This window comes from Amphiprion ocellaris, chromosome 8, assembly GCF_022539595.1.
Source record: "Amphiprion ocellaris isolate individual 3 ecotype Okinawa chromosome 8, ASM2253959v1, whole genome shotgun sequence".
In the NCBI taxonomy this organism is placed as follows: Eukaryota; Metazoa; Chordata; class Actinopteri; family Pomacentridae; genus Amphiprion; species Amphiprion ocellaris.
In genome coordinates, this window is record NC_072773.1 from 185417 (window position 1) to 204775 (window position 19359).

Sequence of the window (19359 nt, forward strand, 5' to 3'; positions counted from 1 at the left end):
GGTACTGTGACTCCTTCTAGACCTCCTGTTCAGTGGTACTGTGACTCCTTCTAGACCTCCTGTTCAGTGGTACTGTGACTTCTTCTAGACCTCCTGTTCAGTGGTACTGTGACTCCTTCTAGACCTCCTGTTCAGTGGTACTGTGACTCCTTCTAGACCTCCTGATTAGTGGTACTGTGACTTCTTCTAGACCTCCTGATTAGTGGTACTGTGACTCCTTTTAGACCTCCTGATTAGTGGTACTGTGACTCCTTCTAGACCTCCTGATTAGTGGTACTGTGACTTCTTCTAGACCTCCTGATTAGTGGAACTATGACTCCTTCTAGACCTCCTGTTTAGTGGTACCATGACTCCTTCTAGACCTCCTGTTTAGTGGTACTATGAGTCCTTCTAGACCTCCTGTTCAGTGGTACTGTGACTCCTTCTAGACCTCCTGATTAGTGGTACTATGACTCCTTCTAGACCTCCTGATTAGTGGTGCTATGACTCCTTCTAGACCTCCTGTTTAGTGGTACCATGACTCCTTCTAGACCTCCTGTTTAGTGGTACTGAGTCCTTCTAGACCTCCTGTTCAGTGGTACTATGACTCCTCCTATACCTCCTGTTCAGTGGTACTGTGACTCCTTCTAGACCTCCTGATTAGTGGTACTGTGACTCCTTCTAGACCTCCTGTTCAGTGGTACTGTGACTCCTTCTAGACCTCCTGATTAGTGGTACTATGACTCCTTCTAGACCTCCTGATTAGTGGTGCTATGACTCCTTCTAGACCTCCTGTTTAGTGGTACTATGACTCCTTCTAGACCTCCTGTTTAGTGGTACTATGAGTCCTTCTAGACCTCCTGTTCAGTGGTACTATGACTCCTCCTATACCTCCTGTTCAGTGGTACTGTGACTCCTTCTAGACCTCCTGTTCAGTGGTACTATGACTCCTTCTAGACCTCCTGATTAGTGGTGCTATGACTCCTTCTATACCTCCTGTTTAGTGGTACTATGACTCCTTCTAGACCTCCTGTTTAGTGGTACTATGGTTTGTTTCTACTTTGGGGTCGATACTGTCAGTATCGTCTTTTTAAAGTGTTGTTTATTGACAGTTCATCTGTCTTCCACCTATTCTGTGCAGCAGCAGCTGGTCTATCGACTGCATTCATTCATTCATTCATTCATTCATTCATTCATTCCTAAAAGTTGTGCTGCCAGCAGCTCTGCAGGTGGACATTGACCTGATGATGATGATGAGGAGCCTCTGTGCTCTTCATCTATCAGAACATTTTAAAACAGAACCACAGCATGACTGATCCACCGTGTTACTGTTAGTGTTGTGTTACCGTGTTAGCGTGTTGTGTTACCGTGTTAGCCTGTTGTGCTACCGTGTTAGTGTCTGTTGTGTTACCGTGTTTGCATGTTGTGTTACTGTGTTAGTGTGTTGTGTTACCGTGTTAGTGTGTCTGTTGTGTTACCGTGTTAGTGTGTTGTGCTACCATGTTAGTGTGTTGTTACCGTGTTAGTGTGTTGTGTTACCGTGTTAGCGTGTTGTGTTACCATGTTAGTTTGTCTGTTGTGTTACCGTGTTAGTGTGTTGTGTTACCATGTTAGTTTGTTGTGTTATCGTGTTAGTGTGTTGTGTTACCGTGTTAGCGTGTTGTGTTACTGAGTTAGTGTGTTTGTTGTGTTACTGTTTTTGTGTGTTGTGTTACCGTGTTAGTGTGTTGTGTTACCGTGTTAGTGTGCCTGTTGTGTTACCGTGTTGGCATGTTGTTACCGTGTTAGCGTGTTGTGTTACCGTGTTATCATGTCTGTTGTGTTACCGTGTTAGTGTGTCTGTTGTGTTACCATGTTGTGTTACCGTGTTAGTGTGTCTGTTGTGTTACCGTGTTAGTGTGTTGTGTTACCGTGTTGTGTTACCGTGTTAGTGTATCTGTTGTGTTACCATGTTAGTGTATCTGTTGTGTTACCGTGTTGGCATGTTGTGTTACCGTGTTAGTGTGTCTGTTGTGTTACCGTGTTGGCGTGTTGTGTTACTATGTTAGCGTGTCTGTTGTGTTACTGTGTCTGTTGTGTTACCATGTTAGTGTGTCTGTTGTGTCACCATGTTGGCGTGTTGTTACCGTGTTGGCGTGTTGTGTTACCGTGTTTGCGTGTTGTGTTAGCATGTCTGTTGTGTTACCGTGTTGTGTTACCGTGTTGGCGTGTTGTGTTACTGTTTTGGCATGTTGTGTTACCGTGTTGGCATGTTGTGTTACTGTGTTAGTGTGTCTGTTGTGTTAGCGTGTTGTGTTACCGTGTTGGTGTGTTGTGTTACCGTTTTGTGTTACTGTGTTAGTGTGTCTGTTGTGTTTCTGTGTTAGCGTGTTGTGTTACCGTGTTGGCGAGCTGCAGTCCTGAGTCGATCAGCGTGAGGAACTCATCGTTCAGGCTCGACTCCAGGCTGATGATGTCATCGATGACAGTCTCCTCCACCTGATGATGTAATCACAGATCAGAGGTGTGATGGGTCAGACCCGATCATTGGTTGGATTTCTGTCCTGATTCGCTCTGACGTGAAGATGAAGCAGAAACACGGTGAGATGGACGCCAGGTTCTGGAGGTTCTGCAGGTTCTGGCAGTTCTGCAGGTGCTGGAGTTTCTGTAACGTCCTGAACAGACTGATGTTCGTCCTTTAGCTCCGCCCCCTGCCATCGTCTGATTGGACCGTTCATCCACACCTCCTCTGAGGTCTGAACAGCAACTTCTGGGCTCCGAATATTTGGGCCCAGTTAATGACAGATATCTGAATATTGGGCCGGTCTGGGGGGCGTGTTTTAGTTTAGTTAAAGAACAACACGTGTTCTGAAGTTCTAACATGTTTTAGTGTTAAATGTTGAGTTCAGTGTTTGTGGTTCTGGTTCCTGCAGAATGTGACCACAGCAGGAAACAGTCGGACTGAGTCAGATCCTCTGGAACAGTTGACTCAACAGAATGACTCACAGCAACTCTGCTGACTGACGGAACAACCGTCTGCTGCTGTAGGACAGAACCTCTAGGACAGAACCTTTAGAACAGAACCTTTAGAACAGAACATTTAAGACAGAACCTTTAGAACAGAACGTTTAGGACAGAACCTCTAGGACAGAACCTCTAGTACAGAACCTTTAGAACAGAACGTTTAGGACAGAACCTCTAGGACAGAACCTCTAGAACAGAACCTTTGGGACAGAACCTTTAGAACAGAACCACCACTGATCTGCTGTAGAACAGAACCTTTAGAACAGAACCTTTGACAGAATCATCACTGATCTGTGGAACGCTGTGTTCTAGGGTTACCAGGTTCAGTCAGTAACTTTCTTGAATCCAGAGGATGAATAAAGTCTCTAGACTGTCAGCCGATCTCTGTGTGTGTGTATATATATACACTATATTGCCAAAAGTATTGGCTCATCCATCCAAATAATCAGAATCAGGTGTTCCAGTCACTTCCATGGCCACAGGTGTATAAAATCAAGCACATAGGCTGCAGACTGCTTTTACAAACATTTGTGAAAGAATGGCTCGCTCTCAGGAGCTCCGTGAATTCCAGCGTGGAACTGTGATAGGATGCCACCTGTGCAACAAATCCAGTCGTGACATTTCCTGGCTCCTAAATATTCCACAGTCAACTGTCAGCGATATTATAAGAAAGTGGAAGTGTGTGGGAACGACAGCAACTCTGCCACCAAGTGGTAGGACACGTAAACTGACGGAGCGGGGTCAGTGGATGCTGAGGAGCATAGTGCCAAGAGGTGGCCAACTTTCTGCAGAGTCAATCCCTACAGACCTTCAAACTTCATGTGGCCTTCAGATTAGCTCCAGAACAGTGCTTCAGCAGAGAGCTTCATGGAATGGGTTTCCATGGCCCAGCAGCTGCATCCAAGCCATACATCACCAAGTGCAATGCAAAGCGTGGGATGCAGTGGTGTAAAGCAGCCACCACTGGACTCTAGAGCAATGGAGACACCTTCTCTGGAGTGACCAATCACGCTTCTCCATCTGGCAATCTGATGGACCAGTCTGGGTTTGGCGGTTACCAGGAGAACCATACTTGTCGGACTGCATTGTGCCAAGTGTAAAGTTTGGTGGAGGGGGGATTATGGTGTGGGCTTGTTTTTCAGGAGCTGGGCTTGGACCCTTAGTTCCAGTGAAAGGAACTCTGAATGCTTCAGCATACCAAGACATTTTGGACAATTCCATGCTCCCAACTTTGTGGGAACAGTTTGGAGCTGGTCCCTTCCTCTTCCAACATGACTGTGCACCAGTGCACAAAGCAAGGTCCATAAAGACATGGATGACAGAGTCTGGTGTGGATGAACTTGACTGGCCTGCACAGAGTCCTGACCTCAACCCCATAGAACACCTTTGGGATGAATTAGAGTGGAGACTGAGAGCCAGACCTTCTGGTCCAACATCAGTGTGTGACCTCACAAATGAGCTTCTGGAAGAATGGTCAAAAATTCCCATAAACACACTCCTAAACCTTGTGGACAGCCTTCCCAGAAGAGTTGAAGCTGTTCTAGCTGCAAAGGATGGACCGACGTCATATTGAACCCTATGGATTAGGAATGGGATGTCACTTATGTTCATATGCCAGTCAAGGCAGGTGAGCAAATACTTTTGGCAATATAGTGTATGTCTGCATATGCAAGGCCTAATTCTGTGTCAGTATTTGTGTAAAGTGATTCTACGTCTATTGAAAATAGAAAAGTATTTGTATATATACATATATAAAAAACTGTATACTGTGTATATATATATATATATATATATATATATATATATATATTAAAAAATATATATATATATATATATATATATATATATATATATATATAAAAAATCAAAATCAAATCAAATTTATTTATAAAGCACTTTAAAACAACTGGAGTTGGCCAAGGCGCTGTGCAGAAGAGTAAAAACATGATCAAAAGCTGAAAATAATAAAACTAAGATAAAAACATATATATATATATATATATATATATATATATATATATATATATATATATATATATATATATATATATATATATATATATATATATATATATATGTACATACAGACCTGATGAAAATCTTAAGACCAGTTGAAAAATAGCTAGAATTTACCTTTTGCACATTTGGATCTTAATGAGGTTTTAAGTAGAGCTACAATATGCAAAAGCAAGAAGGGGGAGTGAGACAAAAAGCACTTTGAAAAAGTAATTTCTTGAAAACAAGTAAACTGAAATAGGCTGTTTATCAGCTGATCAAAAGTTTAAGACCACAGGCTATAAAAGCCCAAATCTGCTCAAAATTCTCATCTTCTGTCAGGCATTCACATGGTCATGCCCTCCTGATGGCTAAAGCTAAGAAGCTTTCTCTTCTTGAACGTGGTCAGATCGTCGAGCTGCATAAGCAAGGCCTCTCGCAGTGTGCCATTGCTGCTGAGGTTGGACGCAGTAAGACAGTCATTCTAAATTTTTTGAAAGATCCTGAGCATTATGGAACAAAAAAGTCAAGTGGTAGACCCAAAAAAATGACACCTGGGCTGAGCCGGAGGATCCGATTGGCTGTCCGTCAAGACACAGGGCGGTCCTCGACCCAAATTAAGGCCCTTACTGGTGCCGACTGCAGCGCAATAACCATCAGACGGCATCTACGGGAAAAGGGTTTCAAAAACAAAAAAACAATTTAAAGACCTCGTCTCCTACAACGCCACAAAACTGCGCCTTTAGACTTTGCCAGGGAGCATCAAACATGGGACATTGAAAGGTGCAAAAAAGTTTTATTCTCTGATGAGAAAAAATGTAACCTTGATGGTCCAGATGGCTTCCAACGTTACTGGCATGACAAGGAGATCCCACCTGAGATGTTTTCTACCCGGCACAGTGGAGGGGGGTCCATCATGATCTGGGTGCTTTTTCATTCAGTGGAACACTGGAGCTTCAGGTGGTGCAGGTCGTCAAACGGCGGCTGGTTACGTGCAGATGTTGCAGCAGGCATCCCTCATGACTGAGGGCCCTCGTCTGTGTGGTAACAGCTGGGTTTTTCAACAGGACAACGCTGCAGTTCACAATGCTCGCTTGACCAAGGACTTCTTCAGGGAGAATAACATCACTCTTCCATTCTTTTGGACCATCCCGCATGTTCCCCTGATTTAAATCCCATAGAGAACATTTGGGGATGGATAGCAAGGGAAGTTTATAAAAATGGTCATCAGTTCCAGACAGTTGATGCCCTTCGTGAAGCCATCTTCACCACTTGGCGCAACATTCCCACCAGCCTCCTGGAAACACTCGCATCAAGCATGCCCAAACGAATTTTTGAAGTGATTAACAAGAACGGTGGAGCTACTCATTACTGAGTCCTACTGAGAACATTTTTTGTTCTGGTTTGGAGAGTTTTTTGTAATTTTTTGAGCGATGGTCTTAAACTTTTGATCAGCTGATAAACAGCCTATTTCAGTTTACTTGTTTTCAATAAATTACTTTTTCAAAGTGCTTTTTGTCTCACTCCCCCTTCTTGCTTTTGCATATTGTAGCTCTACTTAAAACCTCATTAAGATCCAAATGTGCAAAAGGTAAATTCTAGCGATTTTTCAACTGGTCTTAAGATTTTGATCAGGTCTGTATGTACATATATATACATATATACATACATATGTATATATCCATATATATACATATATACATATATACATATATATGTACATATATATACACATATACATATATATGTATATATGTATATGTGTATATATGTACATATATCCATATATATACATATATATGTATATATGTATATATCTACATATATACATATATGTATATATGTATATATATATATGTACATATATACATATATATGTATATATGCATATATATACTGTATATATATAAAACTGTATATAATGTTTTTGTTTATTTGTTATTCATTTGCTTATATGTGTTTGCTTACAATTCTTACTTCCTGTTTGGGACCCTCTGGCTGTCTGGGGGCGTGGCTCTGAGGTGCAGCTGGCTGCTGATTGGTGGTCTTGGTAGTGGACAGGTACTGGCGGACCTGCTGCCTCTGGGCCTGCTGGATGTGGTACCTGGTGGGGTTCTCCAGATGAGTCTGCACCTGTTGGACATACAGGGAGGTTGTCAGTCACAGTAGCTGCATCATGGGAAATGTAGGAGGATTAGGATAAATAACAGCAGCTGCATCATGGGAAATGTAGGAGGGTTAGGATAAATAACAGCAGCTGCATCATGGGAAATGTAGGAAGGTGACGATAACTAACAGCAGCTGCATCATGGGAAATGTAGGAAGGTGAGGATAAATAACAGCAGCTGCATCATGGGAAATGTAGGAAGGTTAGGATAAATAACAGCAGCTACATCATGGGAAATGTAGGAGGGTTAGGGTGAATAACAGCAGCTGCATCATGGGAAATGTAGGAAGGTTAGGGTGAATAACAGCAGCTGCATCATGGGAAATGTAGGAGGGTTAGGGTGAATAACAGCAGCTGCATCATGGGAAATGTAGGAAGGTTAGGGTGAATAACAGCAGCTGCATCATGGGAAATGTAGGAAGGTTAGGATGAATAACAGCAGCTGCATCATGGGAAATGTAGGAAGGTTAGGATGAATAACAGCAGCTGCATCATGGGAAATGTAGGAAGGTTAGGATGAATAACAGCAGCTGCATCATGGGAAATGTAGGCGTGTTGATTGATCCTTTACATGAAATCATGTCAGGAGGCAACATTCACAGTTTCACTGCTTTGATTGGAGTCATGTGACCAAAGATCATCCACTGGCTGATGTCACACATCAACCTCCTCATTCATCTTTGTCATGGTGCCCGAGCTGCTAAACTCCCACAATGCTCTCTGTTTTAACTGTAGTCTGAGTCTGGTCTCTACAGCAGGTGTCCAAAGTCTAATTCCATCTGGCCCGCAGCCTCTGTTATAAAATGAATCATTTGTGGCCGCCAGCATTTGTGACCAGGTATAAATACGCACGTTAAAAACTATTTTAGGTTCCACCACCAGGTGGCAGCATGACCCATTCTGACCATAGGCTGTATAGAACGGACACCAGCAGTAGAGAGTCAGTGTGATGTCTGCTGTACTGTCTGCTGCTGACCCTTCAGAAATGGAGACTGTTGAGTCTGTTATAAAGGAAAGGTGACTGTGAGGGCTGCTGCTTTCAGGACAGCTGGAAACTGGAGGATTTTTTTACTGAAATACAGAACAGCAGCGTTTGCCTGATTAGCCCAGAGACTGTGGCTGTTTATGAGGAATTCAATGTCCAGCGACAGAACCAGTGGAAAAATGCTGACGTCTGATGGGCTAACAGGGAGTTACCACAGAGAAAGACTGAAGCAACTGGAAGCTGTTTTATTGTCCCGGCAGCACTTTGTTACAAGAATGACAGTCTAATGAAAATGCTACAAAGGAAAGCTATGAGGCTCCAACTGCAAAGACCTGCAGATCTGTTTCTGATGGTGAAATCATAAAAGACTGTGTTTTGAAAATGGTTGAGAATATCTGCCCTGAGAAGAAGCAAGAGTTTGCCAAAGTTTTCCTGGAATGAAACACTGCAGCGGTGATCTGAAGATGTTTCAGCAGACATTAGAAGACAGTTGGTGGGCAAAGGAGAGAATCCTGACTTCTTTTCAGTAGCGTGTGATGAAAGCAGATCAGCTGCTGATTCTACTGTGAGGGGTGGATGATGAGATGAACGTGACTGAAGAGCTTCTTGACCTCCAGAGCCTTCTGGACAGAACAAGAGAAACGGATTTATCCGTTTCTGTCGGCTGGAGAACAAAGTGGACCATCAACCCTCACCTGAACAAGGTGAGGGAAGAAGGAGGCAAAGCCATAAAGCTTCATTCATCAACAAGTTCTCTTTGCTGAACATTTAGATAAGACCATGTCTGAACCTCAACACCAGAAAGACCAAGGAGATGGTCATCACTCCGCCCTCCACATGGATGGAGAGGAGGTAGAGAAGGAGAGGACGTAGAGGGTGGAGAGCTTCAGGTTCCTTGGGGTCCACATCTCTGAGGACTTCACATGGTCCACCCACATTAAACACCAGGTGGGGAGGGTCCAACAGAGACTACCTCAGGAAGCAGACATCTACACCGGCAGACCTCAGAGGAAAGCCAGGAGAACCACCAGAGACCCCTCAGGACCTTCTCTGTTCTCCCCTCAGAGTCTGAACCAACAGACGCAGAAACAGCGTTTATCCCCAAGCTGTCAGATGTCTGCTCCTCCCCCTGAATAATGACATCACACACCTACAGGTGTAATAATCCTGTAGAGCAGGTCTCTGACGAACCGTTTCACTGTGGATCTCTGCTCTGATGTTGTATAGATATTAGGGTGTGTTCTATAGTTTATTTTTAATGCTGCTATTCAGAGAGTACTAAACTGATTCTCATTGTTTTCTGTAACAGTAAGAATAAAGATCTATTTTGTTCTATTCTATTCTATTCTATTCTAAAATCTCCAGTGGAGGAGCTGCAATCCCAGGACTTGTGATGGATCAGTTGATTGTTCGTTTGATAACTGCAGGTAAACTGTGGATGTTCTCACATGAAACAGGTTCTGCTGCTGGAAGAACATCCGAGCAGAACCAGCCTGTTTACAACCAGTTAACAACAACTGAACGTTCTCCTACAGGTTCCTCCTCCGTCATACCTTGAGAACCTCCACAGGAACCTGAGCAGGAGGCCGGCAGGACGACGACACGCCCACGGGAGAAGAAGAGTCACAGCGTTGCAGCAGCTGCTGCAGTTCTGCCTCCTTCTGCTGCTCCTGCTGTGCCTGCTGACGCATCAGGTCCTGACGCAGCAGAACCCTGCAGGAGAACCCAGGAGGAGAACATGGAGGAGAACACAGGAGGAAAACAGAGGAGAATCCATGAGAACACAGGAGGAGAACAGAGGAGGAGAACAGAGGAGGAGAACATGGAAGGAGAACATGGGAGGAGAACATGGGAGAACACAGGAGGAGAACAGAGGACAATCCATGAGAACACAGGAGGAGAACATGGAGGAGAACACAGGAGGAGAACATGGGAGGAGAACATGGAGGAGAACATGGGAGGAAAACATTATCAGAGAACTCCAGAGGAAGCAGAGAGAAAAGAAATCCCAGAAGAACTTTTACCTGGACGACATGACGGCTGGAAGCGAAGAAGAAGAAGACGAGGAAGACGTTGCTGACGAGCTGCAGAGACACATGATGACATCATCAGTGACATCATAGATACCAGCTGACTTGGTGGCATGTTCCAGGAGTTACCTGATGCTGATTGGCTGACTCTTGATCTCGTAGAAGGTGTCGCAGTCTGAAGGCAGCAAACTGTCGACCTCGATGTCAGCGACAATCCCAGACTCCACCCTGAACCAATCAGGAGACAGAGAAACAGGAAGAACCAATCAGGAGACAGAGAGGGCTACATTCTGTCCAGCTGAAGGTTCTCCCGAGTCTTTATAGATAGATGATAGATTATAGATTATAGAAGTATTTCATGTGTTTTCATTAAAGGATATATGATTTTATTTTTAGATAAAACTGTTTATTTTAGGAGCGAGGAGCGGTCAATGGAGTAGGACGTATATTCGGTGGCTCCTGCCGACTTCATATAAAATTGTTATTCAGTTGTGCTGTTTACCAAAAATCTACTGTTTTTTCTTGGTTTCCTGTTGAGTACCTCAAGACATATTTTTGGACTGCTTGGCAATGACGGGTAGGGGGAAAAGTCGCACTATTCAGACGCATCTGAAACCTTGCCCACAGGCCCCGACATCCGAATCACTAGCTCAAGATGTCGAGCCATCCCCTGTTTTGGATGCTGAAGCTCTGAAATTTGAGATACTGTCCTCCCTAAAAGAAGATATTTCTGGAATTATTAAGAAGGAGCTACAAGAGGTTATCGGAGATGCTTTGTTACCTCTTAAGCTTGAGCTGCAGTCTGTCAAATCACAGCTAGCGAGCGACAATGCTGTTATCGATGCCAAGTTGGCTAAGCTAACGGGTACTATGGGGGACATGGAAGAGGCGCTCACAGGATGCACGGATGACATGGCTGACATGAAAACAAGCGTGGAGCACCTCACTGCCAAGGTTACTATGCTTGAGGACAAATGTGAAGACTTGGAATCAAGATCGGGACGTAATAACATAAGGATCATTGGCGTTGGAGAGAGTCCTGGCTCTTGCTCTCCTACAGCTGTGGCCGCCCAGCTGCTGAAGGATGCCTTTTCGCTGGATAAGGAACCGCTTGTGGATCGGTCTCATCGCTCCCTTCAACCTAAACCTAAACCGGGTGACCGACCACGAGCCATTGTGTGCAGGCTTCACTACCACAGCGACTGGGTTGAAATCTTACGACGTGCGCGTGAGCTCCAGCGGATTAAAGTCGGAGATATGACTATCGGTCTTTCCTGATTACACTGCAAAGGTGGCACGGGCTCGGGCTGCGTTCAGTGAGGTCAAGCAGCTGCTCCGTGGCATCGAGGGAGCTAAGTACGGACTTTTCCATCCGGCACAACTACGCATTACTTACCAGGGGGCTGAGAAGTTTACTTCAGCAGAGGACGCGAAGGAATACGTTAAGACTTTGATCTCCGGGTGAGCTGTGAACTTTTCATTGCAGTCTATGCATGTACGGATTTCAGGCTCGTTGTCATTACCTGGACATTAGAGCGTATTTGCTTTACCTCGACGGTAATCATTAGAACCTCTTAGAGAAGCGTCTATTTGTTGAGTTTATTATTACTATCGCTTCTTACCTTACTGTTCGGATGGAAGTTATAACACTAAAACAAAACTGTAGTATATTAATCAATCATTGCACATACTGTTATTCAAATTTTTGAAGTTGGTGAGAGTCATTTTCTCATTGGTACTCTTACCTCTGTTTGCTCGGCTTCGTCTCTGAGTTGTTCCTATTTTATGGTGAATAACCTTCCTTTTTGTCGTGTGACACTGCTGTCTCCATTGTTTTTTGGTTACATGGGGACTTTGGGTGTACTTGTGTTTGGGTTTTTGGGGGGGGTGTAGGGCTGGGCGATAAATCGATTTTATCGATTAATTCGACTTTGTACTTAATGTCGATTTGTTTTAATGAAAATCGATTTTCTCATCAGCATCCGCCACCAGCGCCTTCCCGCTGGGCTCCCGTAGTTCAGAGTGCGCCCCCCTCCCCCCCACGCTTGATACACAAACAACATGGCGGCGACCGGCGCAGATCTAAAGGCGCGTGTCCACTAGATGCGATTTTCCCACACGGCAACGCACCGCATCTGAAAATCACATGGACAGCAGTCACTAGCGGACCACAACATGGTCACATGACAGCACTGAGCAACAGCGGGCCGCTACGTGGTCACATGACCGAGCTTCCAGCTGGACAGTCCTGCAGACAAGTTGGATAAACACAGCGGCTCGGCCGCAAACTTTCCCTTTTATTTCAAAAAACACGTCAATGAAAAGTATTTCTGAAAGCATTTGAAGCAAGAAATAATCTGCAGCAGCTGAATCTGTCCTCGTTTTATGTCACCGACGCCTAGTTTAGAAGTTTGAGGACAGTTTCACGATGCGTGGAATCTCTGCACGCTGCATCCAATTTGCATAAAGTAGAAGTCAGTCTACTTTATGCAAATGAGCTGCAGCCCTCTCCAGGTAAACACACCTGATCACAGCTGGAAACGCACCGCAACCGGACCAGCATGCTACATGCAGCGCATTTCCAGCTGCAATCCGGTGTGTTTACCTGGAGAGGGCTGTAGCTCATTTGCATAAAGTAGACTGGACTCCGGCATGAGGAGATTAGGTAGGGGGTAAAAAAAAAATCGGTAAAAAAAAATCGGATAAATCGTGAATCAGGATTTTTTGTGAAAAAATCTGAGATTTTTTTTAGGCCATATCGCAGTGCCCTAGGGGGGTGGAAGTTGAACCTCAGCTCACGGTAAAATGTTTCTTCTGGGTGTGTACCACTACAGGCTCTGGCACGGCTGTACTAGGCACATCTCTTCGATTCATTCGTTGGAATATTAAGGGCATGGGTCATCCTGTTAAAAGATCAAAAGTTTTTACTCACTTGAAACAATTAAAAACTTTGATAGTGTTCTTACAGGAGACCCATCTTCGGATTGAAGACCATCATAGTTATACTGCTCATGGGTGAGCCAAGTCTTTCATTCAGAGTTTAACTCGAAATCAAGGGGAGTTGCTATTCTCATAAATAAAAAAGTACAATTTTCAGCCACTAACATTATAACTGATAAAAATGGCAGATATGTGATAGTTGCCGGAATTTTAATGCAGAAAAAGGTTCTGTTAGTTAATGTATATGCCCCCAACATTGATGATGTTGAATTTGCTAATAAGTTATTAAGCAGCCTACCGTTTTTGAATTCATATTTGTTTATTTTAGGTGGCGACTTAAATTGTGTCTTTGATTCATCATTAGATCGATCTAATCCCCATAATCTAAATAAGTCTTCAATGTCTCAAGCATTCTCTGACTTTATGACACAAAATGGCTTTGCTGATCCTTGGAGATCCCGTAATCCAACTAGTAAAAAATTTTCTTTCTTTTCTAAGGTGCATCATTCTTATTCTAGGATTGTATTTTTTATTGACCGTACTCTAAATTCTTCTATAATGTCTTCTGATTATTTGCGTATAGTAATATCTGACCACGCACCACTATTATTAGATATTCAGTTGGGTGCCTACAAACGTAGTCTTCCGTTATGGAGGTTTAATTCTCTTCTTTCGGCAGATAAAGAGTTTTGTGATTTCATTTCTAATTCAATTGATAAGTTTTTCTTGTTTAATAAGAACGATTCTACTTCAAATTCATTGCTGTGGGAGACACTTAAATCCTATCTTAGAGGACAAATCATTTATTACTCTGCATTTTCTAATAAAAAACACCATGCTAAGTTGGCTGAGCTCACTCTTGCTATCAGTAATATTGACCAAAGATATGCCTTAAATCCTACACCTGAATAATTTAAACAGCGCATGGAGGTACAATCAGAACTCAATCTAGTTTCAACCCAAGAAGCCGAAAAGCTGTTATTACATAGTTGTGGCTCAGACTACGAATATGGCGACAAAGCAAGCCATCTCTTGGCACATCGGCTACGACGTCAAGCTAGCTCTCGGATTATAAGTAGTATTCAAAATACCCAACAAATAATTACGACGGATCCTAGTGAAATTAACGCCATTTTTAAAAACCATTTATTCCTCTCTATATACATCGGAGTTTCCTACAGATTCATATAATATGAATGTATTTCTTCAAAACCTCTCTAATCCTGTTCTCGATTCGGATACTGCGAACGGATTGGATTCCCCACTTTGCCTTGTTGAAATAACAAATTCAATTAAAGCAATGCAATCAAACAAAGCTCCTGGCCCTGATGGGTTTCCCATCGAGTTTTACAAAAGGTTTGCAGAAAAATTAGCGCCATTACTTTTAGCTTTGTTTAACGAATCACTAGAACGAGGTACCCTTCCACCAACATTGACACAAGCTTCCATTGTTTTACGTCACAAAAAGGACAAAGATCCAACTATATGTAGCTCTTATAGACCATTATCATTGCTTAATGCTGATGTGAAAGTGTTAGCCAAAGCACTTTCCTCCCGTTTGGAGAATGTCCTCCCCTCGATTATATCTGAAGAACAGAACGGTTTTGTTAAGGGATGTCAATTTTTTTTTAATATACGCACCCTATTCAATATAATTTATTCAAAGCAGACATCTGATTGATCAGAAATTGTCATATCCCTGGATGCTGACAAAGCGTTGGACAGGGTAGAGTGGGCGTATTTGTTTGCAGTTTTGAAGAAATTTGGATTCAATGAGAAATTAGTTTCCTGGATTCGTCTTCTTTATACATCCCCGAAAGGAAGTGTCCATACAAATGAAATGTCGTCTGATTATCTTGGAATTTCTGATCTTGGACGTGGCACACGGATGGGCTGTCCATTATCGCCCTTGCTCTTTATGTTGCCATTGAGCCCCTGTCCATTGCTTTGCGGTCTTCCGACTCATTCAGAGGGATTTTCCGAAATGGAACTGAACACAAGCTGTCGTTATATGTGGATGATTTGTTGTTATATGTATCAAATCCTGCTAATTCCATCCCTAAGGTTTTGAGTATCTTAAATAATTTCAGCTCCTTTTCTGGCTATAAATTGAATTTGGACAAAGCGACTGCTTTCCCGTCAATACCACTGCCTGTAACCTCCAGCAGTCTGACATACCCTTCAAATTTAGTTATACAGGATTCAAGTATCTTGGTATAAATGTGACACGCTCTTTTTCTAGCCTAGCTTCAGCTAATTTCTCCCCCCGTATAGCTAAAATAACCTCTGACATTCAACACTGGCGTAATCTCCCTGTTTCCCTCTTGGGTAGGATTAATGTTGTCAAGATGAATATCTTACCAAAATTTCTTTTTTTATTTAAGTTGATCCCTCTTTTTCTTCCAAAAAAGCTTTTTTGATTCTCTGGATAAGATAATTGGTGGCTTTATCTGGGATGGGAAACCACCAAGTTCGTAAAAAGTTATTGCAAAGATGTAGACTTAGTGGGGGACTTGCACTACCTGATTTTCAATCATACTATTGGGCTGCCCACATACATAAAATCAGTTATTGGTTAAAGTCTTTCCACTCCCCATGGTGTGGTATGGAATTATCATCTTGCAGCGGGTCCTCATTACCTCCACAAATTTTCTGTTCTTTGCCTACAAAACCCTCTTTGTATACAGATAATCAAGTGGTTCTTAACACATTGAAAGTCTGGTTTTGGTTTAGACGGTGCTTTAACTTCATAGCTGCCTCCTCATTGTGTCCTTTAACTAAAAATCATTTGTTTCCCCCCTCCCTTTCAGATTCATCGTTCTTCAACTGGCATGATAGGGGTATCAAACAAATAAGAAATTTATGTACATCTGGGCTATTTGATAGTTTTACCAATTTATCTTCCAATTATAACTTACTCGGCACTCAGTTGTTTTGTGATTTTCAAATTTGTGATTTTGTCTCTAAATGTTTCTCCAGTTTCCTCTTTATACCTCCTGAACAGCCCTGGGAAAGCATAGTCTCGCATAGTCCACAACATAAAGGGTTGATATCTAAGCTTTATAATTCTATTGTAACATTAAACGATGAATCAAGCGTCAAAATTAAAAACTCGTGGGAGAGAGAATTGGGTATACAGATGACTGAAGAGTTCTGGGAGGATTCCACTGATAGAATTAGAAGATCTTCCTCATGTGCTCATCTTAGCTTGATTCAGTTTAAAGTATTGTATACAGTCCATTTCTCTAAATCAAAACTCTCTGAGATTTACCCAGAAGTTGATGATTGCTGTGATAAATGTAAGGGTTCTCCCTGTCACCTGGGCCACATGTTTTTTCTTTGTCCTGATTTATACAGTTTCTGGTCCAGTTACTTTGCAATTATTTCCAAAGTCCTTAAAGTGACTCTGCTGCCCTCTCCATTTATTGCCATATTTGGGATTCCTGATTCATCAGTATTACTGAATTCGGCACAAAGGGATATTGTGGCCTTTACATCCTTAACAGTAAGACGTACTCTACTGTTGCATTGGAAATCTGCCAGATATCCCTGCATCTCCCTGTGGCTCCAGGACATGATGTTTTTTCTAAAACTGGAGAAAATTAAATACACGATAAGAGGATGCACAGAAAGGTTTTACCAGAAATGGCAATGTTTTGTATCCCACTTTTCCGAACTAAAAGTGTTACCCAAATAAATATGTCGGTGTGTGCCTCTCTTACCTTTTATGGTACTACTATTCCTTCTCATATTATACACCTGTTGAAATACTCTCTGTACTAATGTTGTGAGCTGGGGGGGTGTTTTGTTTTTGTTTCTGGGGAAAAAAAATGTATATACATCTTGTGCTTTTGTTTGGAGTACTTGTTGATGCACTATCAGATCATACATATATGTTTTGTATGCGTGTTTAATAAGTGTTTTTATTTCTTTACTCAAGTATTATGCGAACTACTTTGTCCTCTCTGCAATCGATTTCAATAAAAATATTTTGGAAAAACTGTTTATTTTGTCTGAATTTGTAGCAGTTGGAGAAACTAAAATATTTACCTCATTAAACACACATTAAATAACAATAAAGATTATAAAATAAAATAGAATAATTTAAAAATAAAATGAGTAAAAATGTTTAAAGAATAATTTAAAAATGTGTTCAGTAACATTTATAAAACCTTAATAAAATCAATCAAGAAAAAACAGAATTAACCCCCAAAATGCCGATAATAAATAAAACTTAAAACTAAATAAAATAGTATTTAAAAACAGAATTTAAATAATAAAACTCTGAGGAAGATTAGACCTGATCCTCCTGGACGACATCAGCAGGATGACATCAGCAGCCCAGAGGTCAGAGAGAAACAATAACTACCTGCACATCTTCATCATCATCATCATCACCATCACCATCACCATCTTCATCATCATCATCATCATCATCATCATCACCATAACCATCTTCATAACGATCTTCATCATCACCTTAATCATCACCATCATCTTCATTATCATCTTCATCATCACCATAACCATCTTCATCATCACCATCATCTTCATCATCACCATCATCCCATCACCATCTTTATCATCATCTTCATCATCACCATCTTCATCATCACCATCTTCCTCTCTAACCCTAGCCTCAGCAGCTCGGAGACCCAGAGAGCACTGCACACCAAACTTCATTCCAAATGTGTAGAATTTTAATTCCCCTTCCTCCCAAATCATCTAACTGAAGTCCAGAGCAGCTCTGACGTACATTTCTTACGTGTGCAAACGTCACACTTCAATTCGGAATCAATGTTCTTCAAAAACACCAATTCGTGTTTGTAGAACTTCAACTTAAACACCGAGGAATGGTTCCACCTCGTTCAGCGCAGGCGCAGTTAGAATGAGCTGACCGTGAGAACAGCGTCAAAAATCAACGGAGTTCGGTGTGAGAGGAAAAATCTCGGAAAGCCCCAGAAGTTCCACTCACCGGACCACGTTGAGAGTTTCCGCCGAGTCCAGGATGACGAACACGGTCTGCGGATGCAGGACGCCGCCCTCCCCCTGCTCGGCTCCGGCCCGGTTCGGCTCGCCGCTCTGGGTCTGGTTCGGATTGACGGCTGACATTTCTACCCAGACTAACGGCGAACAGAAACGCTTTATTTCCCAGCAGCCACCGCGAGATAAAAGTCTCAGAGGAGGACTCACGGCAGAACCAGAGACCCGGTGCCGGAGAATCCGAGAACCAGGGCCAGGGTGAACAGAACCGGATGGAACCGCTGCTGGAGCTGATGAGGATCCAGGTTCGAGTCCAGCTGATAGAGAGAGAGAGAGAGAGAGAGAGAGAGAGAGAGAGAGAGAGAGAGAGAGAGAGAGAGAGAGAGAGAGAGAGAGAGAGAGAGAGAACATAGAAACACGTCACACAGATCAGACACCAACCACATGTAGAATTTTTACTTAAGATAATACAAATACAGAATATTAAAGAATATCCATCATTATCCAAACACCACCTACCAGGCTGTCCCAGGTTCACCTGGACAGGTAACGGTCTATCACAGGTTCACCTGGACAGGTAACGGTCTATCAAAGGTTCACCTGGACAGGTAACGGTCTATCACAGGTTCACCTGGACAGGTAACGGTCTATCACAGGTTCACCTGGACAGGTAACGGTCTATCAAAGGTTCACCTGGACAGGTAACGGTCTATCAAAGGTTCACCTGGACAGGTAACGGTCTATCAAAGGTTCACCTGGACAGGTAACGGTCTATCACAGGTTCACCTGGACAGGTAACGGTCTATGACAGGTTCACCTGGACAGGTAACGGTCTATCAAAGGTTCACCTGGACAGGTAACGGTCTATCAAAGGTTCACCTGGACAGGTAACGGTCTATCAAAGGTTCACCTGGACAGGTAACAGTCTATCAAAGGTTTACCTGGACAGGTAACAGTCTATCAAAGGTTCAAAGGAGAACCTGGAGACTCCATGCAGAAGACCAGCACCAGAACCTGGCCGGGACGTGAACCGGGGATCTTCTATCTGAGAGGCGGCGCTGCTACCCACTGATCCAGCCCTATTTAAGAATAATACGAATATTTTAAAAACAAATAAATAAATCATATTTCTTCCACCAATCAGACTGAACAGATCTCAATGTTCAGAATCTGTCCAAAGTCCTACAGGATGGATTTATTTATTACTATCTGATTCATTTTTTTCCCTAAATATTGTCCATAAGTAACAGAGGAGTGTATATAATATATATATAAAA

General features: G+C 42.7%; 1 protein-coding gene across 2 annotated transcripts in view; it reads right to left on the reverse strand.

Annotated features, from left to right (window-relative positions):
* tfe3a (transcription factor binding to IGHM enhancer 3a) overlaps window positions 1-18430 on the reverse strand; it is a 30536-nt gene extending 12106 nt beyond the window's left edge. Inside the window, exons 1-6 of one of the 2 annotated variants that reach the window (XM_023295163.3) lie at window positions 18075-18430; window positions 10289-10387; window positions 10154-10213; window positions 9683-9842; window positions 6955-7110; window positions 2359-2457 (exon numbers count right to left, since the gene is read on the reverse strand). In XM_023295163.3, coding sequence (XP_023150931.1) covers window positions 2359-2457; window positions 6955-7110; window positions 9683-9842; window positions 10154-10213; window positions 10289-10387; window positions 18075-18211 — 711 coding nt within the window. In that variant the 5' untranslated portion in view covers window positions 18212-18430. Of the gene's footprint in view, window positions 1-2358; window positions 2458-6945; window positions 7111-9682; window positions 9843-10153; window positions 10214-10288; window positions 10388-18074 lie in introns of both variants that reach the window. The other variant, XM_023295162.3, reaches the window with a different exon arrangement.
* Window positions 18431-19359: the final 929 nt, after the last annotated feature.